At 38.2% G+C, this 15,701-nt stretch overlaps 1 protein-coding gene across 1 annotated transcript in view; it reads right to left on the minus strand.

The window, feature by feature from the left end:
* Positions 1–11,694, minus strand: part of Smp_142780 (putative retinoblastoma binding protein) — a gene marked incomplete at its 3' end in the record, with an annotated part of 31,397 nt that extends 19,703 nt beyond the window's left edge. Inside the window, exons 1-7 of the mRNA XM_018797458.1 lie at positions 11,660–11,694; positions 11,592–11,617; positions 11,352–11,560; positions 11,083–11,314; positions 6,606–6,677; positions 5,234–5,337; positions 2,906–3,022 (exon numbers count right to left, since the gene is read on the minus strand). Of these exons, the coding sequence (XP_018652498.1) occupies positions 2,906–3,022; positions 5,234–5,337; positions 6,606–6,677; positions 11,083–11,314; positions 11,352–11,560; positions 11,592–11,617; positions 11,660–11,678 (779 nt within the window). The 5' untranslated portion in view covers positions 11,679–11,694. The remainder of the gene's footprint in view (positions 1–2,905; positions 3,023–5,233; positions 5,338–6,605; positions 6,678–11,082; positions 11,315–11,351; positions 11,561–11,591; positions 11,618–11,659) is intronic.
* Between the last annotated feature and the right edge of the window lie 4,007 nt (positions 11,695–15,701).

The following is a 15,701-nucleotide window of genomic DNA, read 5'->3' on the forward strand; positions in this document are numbered from 1 at the left end:
AGTCCTACATCAATCAGTCACTATCACTGTCTCACCCTGTTTAAGAGTATGTATAAGTTCAGATTGCCAGACATTACGCTAGCACAACAACGGTGCATTTAATAAAGTAAGGAGTGCATAAAGTTGGCGTCAACATCGACAAGTTTGGAGATAATAAATAGATTTTTTATATAGTTGAGATCATGAGTCAATTGAAGCTAGACCACCATGGTAAACCTGCAAGCACTGGACAGCCGTTTCGTTCTATTGTGGGACTCCTCAGCAGTGCGCATCCACGATCCCGTCTCGTGAGATTCGGACCCAGGACCTGTCAGTCTCGCGCGCGAGCACTTAACCGGTTTTCCATGGTGGTCTAGCTTCAATTGACTCATGATCTCAACTAAATAAAAAATCTATTTATTATATCTAAACTTGTCGATGTTATCGCCTACCTTATGCTCCCCTTACTTTATTAAATGCACCTCATTGTCCTAGCGTAATGTCTGGCAATCTGAACTTATACATACTCATAAACAGGGAAAGACAGTGATAGTGACTGATTGATGTAGGAGTATCAGTCAGTCAGCTACAACGTAGGACCAGGCACATTTATGCATCGGTCTAAGTTGCCATACCTCATTGGCGCAACGTAGGAGCACGACGTAGGAGTGTAGGCATGAGTGAAACTGTAGAGGAAAAATCAGTGAGCAGATAGCCGACTACATTGTCATTATAAAATGATCATAAGTGTAGGGAAGTCCTACTCACTGACTTCTCGTGCCACAGGTGTTGTTTACGAAATTGAGAGGACGAAAACCGAATGTCCAGCGCTTTAACCGGGTTGGTGGACACGGAGGGTCCACCTAGGGGAGCTGGAAAACCATCATTCCAAACCATTGGTGCACATGGACTCCAGTATCCTGAGGGAACAAATGGCGTACGAATCAATCGTTGGTCACCGGGTACCATGGGACTGCATCTCCTCACGATGCTCCACTGTCTTATGGATCAGACCTTCAGGTCAAAGGCTCCGGGTGTGACCTAAGAAAACCATCTGCTTCGGTTTGGGCAACCGGGCTGTATCACATCCATCACACAAATCAAATGACATTTGTGTGGCGCATATGTATCTGGTGCTCATTTGTACCAATATTTATGTGTTTAAATAAATAAACAAGTAAGCATAGGAAAAGGTATGAAAAAAATGATGGGAGACATACAATGTTTACACTTCTCTTTATTTCACGGTTTAAAGTTTCAATTCGACTATTACAGTTGAGATTATTTACAACAAGCTCGATGTTTAATAATTTTGTTGTATTCAATGATTTGCCATTTTCCTGTTGATTTAGTACATGATTATTGTATATTTGTGTTTCTCATCTGGCATATTCCCATGAGGGTGTGGGCTACACTAGCATGGTTATAACACATAAAGTGATGATTTATATGTTATTAGGTAACTCTCATCACCAATTGTCACTATTCTTGAAACTTGTATCAAAGTGTTTTTTCCAAAATGTTCTTCTCAAATTCTCATACTAGTTAACGTAGAAATATTTTACGTTTTTGTAATTCTTGAATGTTTATCATTCGATAACTATCATTCATACAATCTACCTGGAGTCAGATTTAGGGCCACTAAAGTAGACATATCCAGTGACAGTAATATAAATAACTATTTTAATACATAACTTTGATTTTCAATCCGATTTTCTTGTATGTTGACTACCTGTAATTGTTGTCAATAAACTATTGTTTATGTGGTGTATGTTACTTATGTTGACAGATATAAGTAGTAACACCCACAGGAAGTGGAATGCATGCCAGCAGAAAATTGAGAAGATTCAATTGAAGAGAACAGAAAATAATTATAATAACAATAAAATTGAGAGAATAAGGAAGCACATAAAGGACAACAGATAGAAGATGCGCAAATGATATATTTAATGTATGGTTTTCATATTTTACTAAGGTACTCTGTAATTTTACACTAAACAATAAATTTGTCTATTCCCACTTGAGTGTTCGTTCACTATACTTAATCTGATATGGTTCTTAATAGTTGATTGAACTTTACAGATCTGAGTTCATGTGATCTACCAAAGCGATCAATTGATCTACCGTATCGATCGAGTGCCCCAGTCTAGTAATGAGTCTAACTATCTAGTGACCAAATCCTATTGATCCTACAGTTCGTATTACTTATCTATAATTGAATGTTATTAGATTCCTAATTTTTTCCCGTTATACCAGGAAAAAATAACAATTTATCAACATTTACATCCTGGAGTTGTACGCGTCACTTATGTCTATCTGGATATTCTCAGATGTATCTTACATTCAAACTGCATAGTCATATTATTCAATAGAGCCAAGTAGGCTGAAAAGAGTAATATTATTAAGAAGGATGTAGTATTGAAAATCCCAAAACGAGGTACTCAAGTTATTCTTCAGTTGATGTTACTCCACCAAAAACTAATTTCAAAATTCAACCAGTCTTTATAAAGTCTCTTTCTTAAAAAGAACATGACATTATCTACTACCCAATGATTAATCAATTGCAAATATTTAAATCCTAGAGGTCAGTCGCGCCCCAAACAGTTTAGTAGTGATATTGCAGAAACTGTTAAGCAGAGTGACACTGATTTTAATACATTAGAGAGCACCAGTTCCCTCAATATTGAAGGCATGAAACCTACATCATGCAAGGTTTTCTGTCACTACCTCCGACCACCTAACATCTTGATAGAGTACATGCGATGCTATCACTTAGCCAAGTGGCCATAATCCAACCTGGTCGATAGAATTCGATCGAAAGACATGACATTTGCTAATACTGAATGACCAATCAGTTACACCTGATATTTACAATAATGAAAAAAGAACACATTTTAAATTCGTCACAAGAAAAGCATCGGATTACCCAGTTACAAGATCTTTCAATTTTTTTATCGGCTCCGGATCTGTAACATTTGCGTTCAATGCATCCTCACAGTTATACACTCGAATAACTCGATCAGCACAATTAAGTAGGAAATATCTAAAATTTTATACATAACATAGAGCCTTTTTTAAAAATCATAAATTCATGAAATAATAAAGATTTGCGGATTTTCATGACATTTCTTAATCAATGGCTTAATCAAGTCTGGTTTAGAGAACACAAACTTACCAAAATTACGATCTGTAATGTATACTTCATTTGACAATCATAGAGTACTACTGTGGTATGGGTTACTTATATCTACATAAGTAGTATATGGTGTAGGTCAGACATAGAATGTATTTTGGCAAAAGATCGATAAGGAAAGAACAGGAACAAAGCACAATCGGTATGAAAATGCATAAATAATGAAATCAGAGATGATGGATTGATATTTACAGAAGGAACAGTCAAGATTGAGACAATTGATTGTGATTTTGCAAATTAACCGTTAACTGTATGATTATCAGATTTTAATGAGACAGTCTGTAATTTGTGCTTAAATACATTCGATTGTCCCCACCCATGTTCTTGTTCGCTACACTACTAACGTTGAATACTGTAAGGAAATAACGTAGACAAATTTTTATTCTCATCATTGGTCAAGACCAACGGACAAGAGAAAAGTAAAATCTTGAGGACAAGGTTTACTGGACCTCTTCAAGAAGATTGGTTAGGTATACAGTAACCGAATTCGAATATATTTACAATGCTCTTGGGACTAGTACGATAAAATAACTCACAGAAACATCAAAATCAAATAAATAGTTAAAAATATAAGTACATTAGAGAGAAAAAAGTTAACAATTAAAGAGAGCAGTTTGAGATTGGTATCTTTCGATTCCTCATAAATCCATCAGTCAGTCAGTCACAACGTAGAACTTCGTACGTACGTACTTCAGTTCGAGTTGCCATACCACATTAGCACAGAGATGCAGTTGTCCATTCAAATCCCATAGTGGTAGAAGTAGTAAGAGTATAAGCATTATGTGAAAGATTAGGATTTGAAGATGTTATTGAAGGAGTATAATACAGTGAAATAAATTTGAAAAAAAGAAAAAAGATAGGGACGTGAAAAATTCAGAAGATTAGAATTTGGCAGAACACAAACAGTGGATTCACCTTCGCCATTGCAAACGATTTTGAGCCATGTCATTCAAGGTCTTTAACCATCGATTGCTATCATCTCGTGGATCCCAACCAGGTAGTCTACATCTAAAAGCATGGCTGAGTTCAATTCTCAGTGACTCTATGCATTTGTGCCACGTTTTGTTCTGGCTGCCCCTAGCTTTCTTCCAACCTACTCCTACACCATAAAACATTGCACGTCGGGGCAGTCGAAGGGTTGGGCATACGTAACATGTGTCCCTGCCATCTCAACTGATGAAGTTCCACTGCTTCATCAATCGATTTGCTATACTTACCTAGTACCCGTTTCCTAACAACTACATTACTTACCCGATGATACTTACGATGGATATACGAGCAATGCTTCGAAGACACCTATGATCGAACACTAGTAGCCTACGAATATCCTCTACTCTTATCGGCCATGTTTCGCTGCCATAAAGTAGGACGGACCGAACTGCTGCACAGTAAACCCGTCCTTTTGTTGCTAGATGGACATCTCGCCTACGCCATAAATGACGCAAGTTGGCAAAAGCTAGACGAGCCTTCTGTATCCGTGTTGAGGTTTCGTCACACACCAGACCACAAGGGCTGATGAGACTCCCAAGATAAGTGAAGCAGTCAACACGCTCAACTACTTCACTCCCTATCACTAGTTCGGGTGCCGATACAACCCAATCCTGAAGTAACATTTTGCACTTCGAGGGAGAGAATCGCAAAATGTTACTTCTCTCAAGATAGCAGCAACGGTCGGGTCATAAATCCATGGTTGGGGTTCCAGAGATGGTGCGACTCAGTAGCTTGAGGAGTTACCAGAAATGGATTAAAATAAAAGCTAGTAAAGATTCCAATGTAGTTATCTTTTACAGTTTATATGAAATTGACAGGAACCTCCTTAGCTTAATAAAGTCTTTCTTAGTTGTAGTATTAACTTAAGTATATCTCCTATCATACACTACATGTTCATTTATTATTTTGTGATTGTATTCCCATTCTCACCCTTTATTTCTTCACAATGTTATCTTCTTATCTTATGTGATATACACTTTTTCTGGTGATCATTTGTACCAGAATTTAAGTGTATCAAATGAACAAATATGTTGACTGTAATATACACATAAAACAAGAATTTGAACTTACTCCCCACGTCTAGCAAATTCTATCGATTTAATGGCAGCGTTCGCTGCTGATGTTGATTTAAATGAACTGATCAACTGGAAATCTTTCGTTTCATATATACAAACCTATATTTAGGAAATGAATGAATTTTTTACGATTCAATATTAAACACATCTAAATCTAAATCGACAAAATAGTTAGTATTCTTAATTCTAAAATCACACATCAAAAGAAGTGAAGTTCAGTTAGCTATAGAGAATATAGCCTTGTGCATATTTGCCCCAGCTCGAATTCCCATACTACATCAAAGGAGAAATTAGAGAGATAAATAGCAAGATCCAATATAATAGTAGTATCAATTATGGTGAGAAAAATTAAATATCAGAAAATAACGTTCGAAAAGAATAGATAAAAAGTAGAAAATAACATTAAAGCTCAAGAATTAGTGCAAGACAAATGATGAATGGATCTGTATTGCTGTGGATGATTCTGAGAAATACCATCCACCTCCGGCCACTGATCGTAGTGATTGCGTGAATCCCAAGCAGGTAGTCTGCATCTAGAAGCAGGACTCAATCCAACAGCCAATGAATTCATAAAGTGATATCATGTCTTGGTTTCACAACCGCTAACTTTCTTCTAGACTATTCCTATTCCAATCATTTTGCGTCAGTATAGGTGGTGTTTGGGCACATATAACACATATTCAGGCTGTCACAGTCGACAAATATTCGCGACCTTATTAGTTGATTTGCCACATTTTCCACAGTATGTGAGAAGTGCTTCAAAAACACATAATCAAAATGACGTTCATATTTATTTATAGATTTGATTTCTTAGTGTAATAGATGTAACGCCTGAATTTTCTGGTGTTCTAACCTTATTAAAACTCAAGTTTCACATAGTTTTGTAGTCGTTTATTGATAGGTTTGTTAAGAATAACGTTTAAACAACGAAAACAATGAAAGAACTGTACGTTATTACACCAGCATAAGTTATCACAGTTTGAACAACAAGGTATTACGAAGATCAATAAACTATAAAAAAACAAATATGTAGTAAATACCAGAAAGCAACCTCGAGAACGGAGGTCAAGTTACGTAAAAAGTTCCTAAAGATATACTAACCCCTGGGTATTCTATAACCTAGCTGTCTAGTAAAAATTTTGTTGAGGTAATTTTGAAAAATAATTATGGATTTGAACCTCAATAGAAAAACTCCAGTCAAAGTCTTAAACAAATTAAGAGTTCCTACGTCATTGATAGAATATCTACTAAAACGAACTGTCGACTTATTAAATAACCGAAATTCGAGCATTTGAGAAGATAGTGAGGGAAAATGACAAGTATTCATGAAATGAAGAAAAATATTAAAAAAAACTCGTCCCACTTACTTTGCCTTTTGAGTTCCCAGTATAAATATAACGACCACGACGATCATATGATGCAACAATACTAAGGTCATTCTAAAAAATAAATAACGATACATTAAGCGCTGAACTATATCAACTGTATAACGGTCAACGATACTGCTAGATTGCAAAAGCTTTGATAGATATTCTATAGAAAAACGTTGCTACGAAACTAATATTAGTCAAATAATTAAACCGATACCTGAGAACAAGAAAACTGGTGTTTTAATATAGTGAGTTCCACGACCTTATGAGTCCCAATACAGAAGTCCTGATGGACTAGCAGACACCAGTTCTGTACACTGAGAAACCAGCCATAGGACCTGTAAATGTGACTGAGGAAACTGCTCTTCAGTCGATCACTAAAATCAAACCTAGTAAGATACTGGGCCCTGATGGGTTACATTCACGACTGCTGTCATCCTTCGCAGACATAATTTCAAGACCACTCGCGACGCTCTTCAGCATGTCTCTTCCCCACACTAAACTCCCTAGAAATTGGACAGATGCTATAGTCAGTCCTATATTAATAGATGATGAGAGACAGATCGTACCTAACTACCGACCTGTCAGTCTAACCAGCTAAATCCGGATTAAGTTACTAAGTCACATAGATTCGTACAATCTGTTAACTCCCGAGCAACACAGGTTTCGAAATAAGCATTCATGCCCAACCAACTTACTTATTGCAGGAGAAGATTAGACAGCAGCCCTAGATAACAATCTGTCTGTCGATGTGATATTCATAGACTTTGGCAAAGCGTTTGACAGGGTTTCTCACTTTGGTTTTATGCAGCCGTCGAGCTTCAGAATAACAGGCGCTGTATGTGAATGGATAGAAAACCTTTTATAGTGTGGGAGACAGTGAGGGTCAGTCAGTCAGCTACAATGTAGGACCAGGCACATATATGCATCGACCGTTGCTGCTACTTTGATGTGGTGGTCGGGCCTGTCTATCGTGATGAACCAATCGAGCTATATTGGCTGGAACAATCGTTCCTCAAGGTCCTACTATGCCAGGCAGGTCGGTTGAAGAGCAGTAAGACTAAAGGCAGCAAACCAAAGGTCCAAAGGCGAAGTCGTACTGCCGACTGTACAGAGGTGTGACAGCAGTAAGGTGTTTCCTTCAGACAACCAGCATAACAACGATGCTGCGTTCCCACAAGGAGGGGTGGGGTTAGAAAAGGTTGACCCTAAAAATGCACACCTCGCCTTATCTCTAGACGTTGGAACGTCGGTGAACAGGGAAGCAACATCTAGAGATATCATCCGTTTACCACTTAAGTTTATATAACTGAGACTATTGATTTTGTGTGTCAACAATTACATGAAAAACAAATCAATGTCAGAATTCCTGAGGTCAGTCTTAAAGAATTACTTTTGAAATGTACAATGAATGTTCATTTTGTCTTTAATAATACATATTATAGACAAATTGATGGTATAGCGATGGGTTCACCTCTAGGTCCTATCCTAGCGGACTTTTTTCTTGCGAAACTAGAGAATGGACCACTCAAAGATGTTATCAATAAGCTTGACTTCTATTGTCGGTACGTTGATGACACTTTTATTATCGTGGATCAGGACATTGGCAAAGTCGAACTACTCGAACTGTTTAACAACAAACACCAAGCTATTAAATTCACATGTGAAGAGGAAATAGATAATAAATTAAATTTCCTTGACGTTTTGTTAATAAAAAAAGCGAACGGTTCCATCAGTAGAAGTGTGTTTAGGAAAAGCTCTTCATCTAGCCAGTACACACACTTCTTAAGCTTCGTACCTATCTACTATAAAAGGAACCTAGTCAAATGTCTGGCAAATAAAGCTAGGAAGATTTGCTCAGTCGATTCTATCAACAATGAGTTAGAGGTTATCCATGATATGTTGATTGAGAGGGGTTATCCACAAGGATTCCTGAAGAAACATTTGCATTTAACAAATAAGAAAATAAAGATATCAACAGCTGCGAAGAAACCACTCTTCCTGAAACTACAATTCAAAGGCGATTTAGCTGATGATGTACTACGGGATAGACTGACTAAAGCAGTTAAGAGAACGTTTAATGCAGCCGACCTCTTTCTTTCTTACTCGACACGATCTATGGTGATTCCCCAACTAAAGGATAAGTTACCTGGTTATGCCACTTCTATGTGTATCTATGAATTCAGCTGCTCCCATGGAGAAAGCTATATTGAGCGCACTACTATACAACTGAACCAAAGAGTTAGTGAACACCTCCCTTCGTGGTTAGGAAAAGGTATGGTCAAGTCGATACGGAGCTCGATTCTTTCACACTTGATTGATAGCGGTCATGGAGTTGACAGAAACCAGTCTTTTAAAGTTATTTATCGTATTCCTACTACTTTTCCTTATGGGGTTCGATCTCGTCCCTTACACAGCAGAAGCTATAGGAATTCGATCCAACAACCCAAGTCTTTGTGTTCATAAGAAATTTGTAACACCCTTATCCCTCCCTTGGCCTTAATAAATAATTTTATTTTCCATACTCTTTCTTCGTTTATTTTTCTTCACCCCCCTATCAATTATTTACTTATAATTTTTCTAATATTCGCTTCACCGTCCAATTATCTAAACACTTCTTATTACGTAATCTTATAATTTCGATGAATGTTATTTCAGTGTCTATATTTTTCTAATCATTGACCTATTTCCCTGTTATGTAACATTGATTCAAGCCTTTATTATTGCTTATCACAACTAGTACACCTGTCATTACACTATCAATTTGTACTTTTCACTTATTATTAATTTTGATTATGTAATCTATTCCACTGTTATCATTGACTCATAAACTGCCTTGATTGGTTTAATAATTTCGTATATGCATATAAATATTACTGTATATTAGAGTAAAGCCTGATGAGGTGTTAGTGGGATATAGATTGGATCATGCATAAAACATGCTTAGCATGTTTTATGCATGATGGTGTTGCTGCGCGCTGATTGGTTAATTTTAAACCGATCAGCCCGGGCATATTATTGCAGAAAAATCTATAAGCTTCTTATGTATATACTATAAATATATGAAGCATTATTTAAACTATTGATTGCTGTTCACTTATCATTATTATTTTGAATACAATTTGATTCCTGTTCAAAGTGTTCTGATTTTGGGGTCTTGTCGAGTGTCATTGTATAAGAATACTAAGCAATAGGAATAGCTGGGCCGTTTATTAGCAAAAATACAAATTATAACATGAGGATCTAATCGAAAACAATATTGTTCGCTTATATATGTTGTTCTAAAAGTAGTGTGCCCTACGGCACCATCTTAGGTCCCCTACTTTTTCTTCCCAACGTCGATGAATTACCGCGACTGCTCAAATTGTTGACATTATTGTTTGCGGATGACGTCAAGATCTGGAGAACAATAAGTAAGGTCGATCATTTTGATCTCCAAGCTGACCTAGACTAATTAGTTAGATGGTCTCAATGTTGTGGCTTAGAAGTTAGTTCTAGTAAGAGTGTGCTCATGCACATAGGACATGGTAATAGTTAGCAGTATACTATTGATGGTACATCTCTTCCATGCGTTAAGAAACATAGACTTAGGAGTAATAATAAGTCACTACTTGAAAACAACTACGCATTGCAACGCAGCTGCTGCCAAAGGGTTTCGTGCGTTATGGTCACTTCGTCGAGCATTCAAATGCATTAGAGAGATGTTTCGAGTTTTATATACCACCTATGTAAGACCACACTTGGAGTACTGTATCCAAGTAGCTGGTTCATGTCTAATTAAGGTTACTGACTCAGTTGAACGTGTTCATTGTGTGAGAACAAAACTGGTGAAGGGAACCTCCAAACTCCGTTATGACGAGCCCTTAAAACGCCCCATCAGTGAACATTTTCAAGGAGCTGGGTCTTCACTGTAAGGCGAACTGTCAAGATTAACACAGGTCCACCAACCTATCCTTATTACAGAAGACTGACTACACACTTAAAACATGTCTGACATCAAAATCGGCGACTTAAGATATTGACATTGTTTAGGTGATTATCGAAGCATCTGAAACACATTACCAGACCTTAAGATTACTAACATGGTGTTGTTTCCTTTCTTAAGTTCGTTGAGTCACAACATAAATGATTGTTTCACCTGACGTTAAAGACGTGATACACCATATAGTGAGTTATACAATAAGAATTACTCAAGTTTTTTCATTTGGGCCAATAAGCTGTTTTGTAATCTATGTAGAGAAATAAAACACTCAGATTAAACGGTAGTTTTTTAATAAACTATTTCACTCATTGGATTCTAGGAAAACTGAAGTAATGATTAATCCACCAAATCCCAACAGTACTTGAATAAGTCGGTAACTGTTTGAATAAAAATCTTGAGTGAGACAGCGACCACCTACTGATCTATTTCAAAGCCAAGTCAACACGTCATGAGAACGGATAAGAATGTGACAAAAATTATCCTGAAACTAACTTCATCTTCCGGTTGTACGATAGTTGGAGCACCACTTGGAATATTAATAACTACTGGGGCATGTCTCATCGGACAAACAAGCAGTTGGTCTGGTTTCCTTGCATTGAATTGAACCTTCATCACAGGACAAGGAAATTGGAATGTTTGCTCACAAGCACTCGATAGTACATTCCAGATAGAGACTGTATTGTCAGTGGAAGCACTAAGAAGCCTTTTGCTGTCTCTACTCCAACTAGATAAATTGGAATATTGTATAGGTTATAATTTACCTTAGGGAACAAACTGGGTGTGCATGTGCTACCAGGACTTTGGAAATACGTCTTGTGACATGGTCCCAAATTTCTATCCTCCCATCATTGCATCCAATGGCTAAGAGACTCCCAACTCTATTGAACTGCAATGTTATTGCATAAGTGGCACAACCAGCGTCTTTACTTCCATCATCTTTTTTAATTCGTTCTAGGTAACCATCTGCAGCCTGAAAAATAAAGATCGAACTATTTTCTCACCTCTGGGTAGTTCTGATGAAACGCTTCTACAAAATAAAGTGTGATGAATCGTAAAGTGTCAGTCTTACCTAAAAGCTCTAAATTCATTACAAAAGTAACGTACGAGTCGAATTGCTGCGTGATATATAACTCTACACAAATGCTGTTAAATGGTTTCAAATGGTTCTGGATTAGGTAGAAGAAGCTTACTCTTAACAGGCCTTCGTACCTAGTATTAATGGATCACCAGTGCCTTCAGGTAGTAACCTAGGTATATTAACGATAAAAGAGGAAAAAGAAAAAAGCTGGTAAACTATAATAAGATATCGTCCTTCGTCCTTAAGAATATGTCAAGTTTTCTCCTAAAGGAATCCTGGGAAGTCGCTCGAATGAGCTCACTTGACAACGAATTCCAGCATCTAACTACTCTTAAGCAGTAGAAGGTGTGCATGCAGTCCGTACTGCTATGCTGTATATCCTGTTTTTGGGTGCTACCCATGAGTTTTGTGTTGGGACTGAGCTTAAGTAGGTATTTAAGCAGATTTTCAGAAGTATTAGGATGCTTCGGGTCATTGAAAGGTCACTTCCAAGACTCTTGTACTCTATCAAGTAGATATTCAATGATTAGAAGCCCCCTTCATAAGATCTGAATCTGAGTCTTCGAACTGATTTCGTGGCTCGCCGTTGGATACTTTCCAGTGTGTATTTATCCGTTTGGAGTGTGGGAGGAGACGCTATATACTCTAAGTGGGGTCAAATAAGACTGTTGAAGATTAGGTGTAAAGTTCTTTCGTCAGACTGGCCGAAAATGAGCTTCAACGTTACCAGTGCAAGGTTTTCTCGGAAGGTATTTTGTCGAAGTGAGCGTAAGACTGCAGAGTGCCAATGTTCATAGATATTCTTCAGCTGGAAATACCTCTAGAGAAGACTTACCTAAGTTGTTTTTGTAATTTGGAATGTGTCTCAGATGGACTACTTTACAAATTGAAGTGCGAAAATTTAGTCCATTGTTGTCCGCCCAGATTTGGAGTCCATTCAGCCTCTTCTGAATTGACAGTGATCATCTTGGTTGCATACTTCTCTTCGGAGTTCCTCATCGCTAGAAAAAGTAATAAACCAGACGATACTCGCAGAGGAAGGTCATTTATGTCAAGTTAAAAAAAGAAGAGGTCCCAGTACTGAATCCTGCGGAACCTTGCTAGGACATTACATGGCCTGAGAAAAAACAGAGTTAACCCTGACTTTAAGAAGTCGATGAGTTAGGTATGAAGTAAGCCAGTCAATCAATAGTGGTTTGATACCTAATCGTTTGAGCCTTTTTATAAGACATACATGATCGATCCTATCAAAAACTTTTGAGTTGAGGCATATGACGTCAACCTTCCCCTTGCGATCAAGGATGCTTGTCCATTTGTCCACCGCAATCAGAAGGTTGGTTATGCAAGAGTGACTTTTTCTGAAACCGTGCTGTTGAGATGAAGAGAAGTAATGCATAGTAATTAGTCACCTAGACCCTTGCATATCATAGATTCTACCATCTTTGCGGGTTTTGAGAGAAGTGCCATCAGTCACTAGTTTGAAGGTTCGCTAGGTCGACCTCCTTTACAGATTGGTTTAGTGTGAACCGGCTTCCAGATTTCTGGTACCGTGCCCCAGCTTAGAGGATGTGAGAACATCATGCCGAGTGGTACTGTCAAGACTGAATCTGCTTCCAACAGTATAGCAGAATGGACCATATATGGGCCAGAATAAGTGTCTTTATTGAGGTGCTGCAGCTTCCGATACACAAAGTCAGCGCTCAAGTTCACTTTTGGGAGTCCTTCTGAGTTGCAGGTGAAGCACTCATCAGCAAGCTATAGGTCGGTTGAAATGTCCAAAACTACTGTTCCGCCAGAAGGTCGAAGGTATCGCCGTCGTTGTTGGTTGGGCCATCATGACCTAGAAGTTTGGAAGCTCCAGTTTTAGCTCGCCAAGTGGAGCTGCATGGCAGAATGGGCTTTTCGGAGTGGATACAAGTCTATCGATTAGCTTTATGTCATACTGAAGCCAGACTTCTCTTATTGCCTTTGTGCATTAGTTTCTTGCTTGTCTGAACTGCCTTTATTGCTGTCATCACAAATCCATTTTTATTCCGCCCAGCAGCGCCTTTTGCGGTTTAGCAAACGAAGAGTGTGCTTCTGAATAAATGTAGGTTACCTGTAGGATTTGGGGACCGTTTGCGGAACAGACTGGTTTGTAGCACAAAAGATCTTATGGAGCAAAAAATCCTAATGCGCGTCCGCATCGAGTTGTGGGTGTGCTTCCCAGCCTATCTGCTGTCACTGGGTTGGTGTTCTTTGATTGTGTATATGTTTCAGACAAAAGCATCGTTAAACCCTACCTGTGGTCTCCCTAGTGGTGAACCAAACATCATATCTCATGCTAAACGATTAACTGTCAGTCTGTGCCTTCTTGCAACATTTTATGTCATTTTTTGTTTTTACATATCAAGATACTTTTGGGTTCTCGGCTATGTTTTGCGCATATATATATTTTATCCTTATAATGTCGGAACAGAAACCCAAATTGTTAAAGAATAAGGCTTCTAAGTTATCCACCTTTCAACTCATTACGTTCTGGCCTAACAATGTCAAATCCTCGTTTTATAACTAATAAGCTGATTTCCACGAGCACAGTGTGACAGGCACAAGCGCACCATTCCCCTCAGTAGTGAAGGCATAGTCGCGCGGTTTTGACAGGTACGTCTGGTGAGTCCGTACATTTTTTTAAAAAATTGTAATTTTGAGTTCACTCACAAACATTACGGCGTTACTTTTCTTCTTGGTAGTGATTGTTTTAGTATTTTTATAATGTATTCATCCGGATCTGAAGGCATTAGCCAGGGTAGAGACTCAACATACACGCTCTAAACCTGATAAATGTGCTGCCGTTCGGTAGGATAATCCGACGTATTTGATTTGCACAGGTGGAAGTACAGTTTCAGCGTCGTAGCATACGTTCACAGGCCTAAAAATACTCTTTTGTGCTTGGAACCCTGCCGACAGAAGTAGCATCTGGGGTGTCGGACCTTATTGATAATAGCCCTGCATCTAATGTCTGATCAGTTGAAGCAGGATATTATTCAACGTACCTCACTGTCGGATGAAAAAGGTTGCAAAGATTGCTACAAGGGTGCGAGTTAGATGACAGGTCACCCTCTCAATTATTACTCCAGATGAAGCAGTTGGTTGAACCTTAGAAGGTCAGTGATGCTTTTCTAAAAGAAATTTGACTACAACGCTTACCAACGGTAGTCAGGCGAATCCCCTGTGTTTTTAGCCAACCTTTAGATTTAGAGAATCTAGCCAGTGTGACTGACAAGACTTTAGAAGTCACCCTTGGTACAGCAGCTGGCGTAAAGATGGTATCAGACACCCCATGTAGCACGCAAACTCCCATCATAGCCTCCCTAACAGCTGGATTAAGCAACATGATGAACACACTGTTACTAGTCTTCAAAACAAGCTAGATGCATTACAATGATTAATTCCAAATCTCATATCTATAATGTCTCACTCTAGTTCTCGGAGGAGTAAGAACCGGCACACCATAAGAACAAACATATATGGCGACCACATCTGTTGGTACCATAGGAAGTATGGCGACAAAACCATGAAGTGTGTTACGCCCTGCAATTTTCCGGGTCATTCACCCTCCGGAAACGTATAAACCGGATATTAGTAGTGGCGACTGTTATTGGTCATGCTTTTAGTCGCTTCTTCCATTCCCTTGAAAAGACTTCTGGCTACAAATTCTTAGTAGGCGCTGGAACCGAGATCAGTGTTATCCCAGTCACCTTAGTCAAGAGACCTATTTTCAGATGTGGAAAATACTCATTAAAAGGGGCTAATAAAATTTAAATAAGGACATTTAAAGAACAACTGACATTAAACTTGGAAATAAGACATCGTATGACCTGAGTGTTTACCATCACCGATGTCCGTCATCCTATAGTAGGTGCAAACTCTCGAAGCTCCTACAGCTTGTTAGTTGATATTGAAAAACGATAACTTATGAATTCTTGTATAAAACTTCAAGTTCTTGGAGTTCGGTCGGACTAACATATATATAGTATTAAAATCAACACCCCAG

Source organism: Schistosoma mansoni, chromosome 4, assembly GCF_000237925.1.
Source record: "Schistosoma mansoni strain Puerto Rico chromosome 4, complete genome".
In the NCBI taxonomy this organism is placed as follows: Eukaryota; Metazoa; Platyhelminthes; class Trematoda; order Strigeidida; family Schistosomatidae; genus Schistosoma; species Schistosoma mansoni.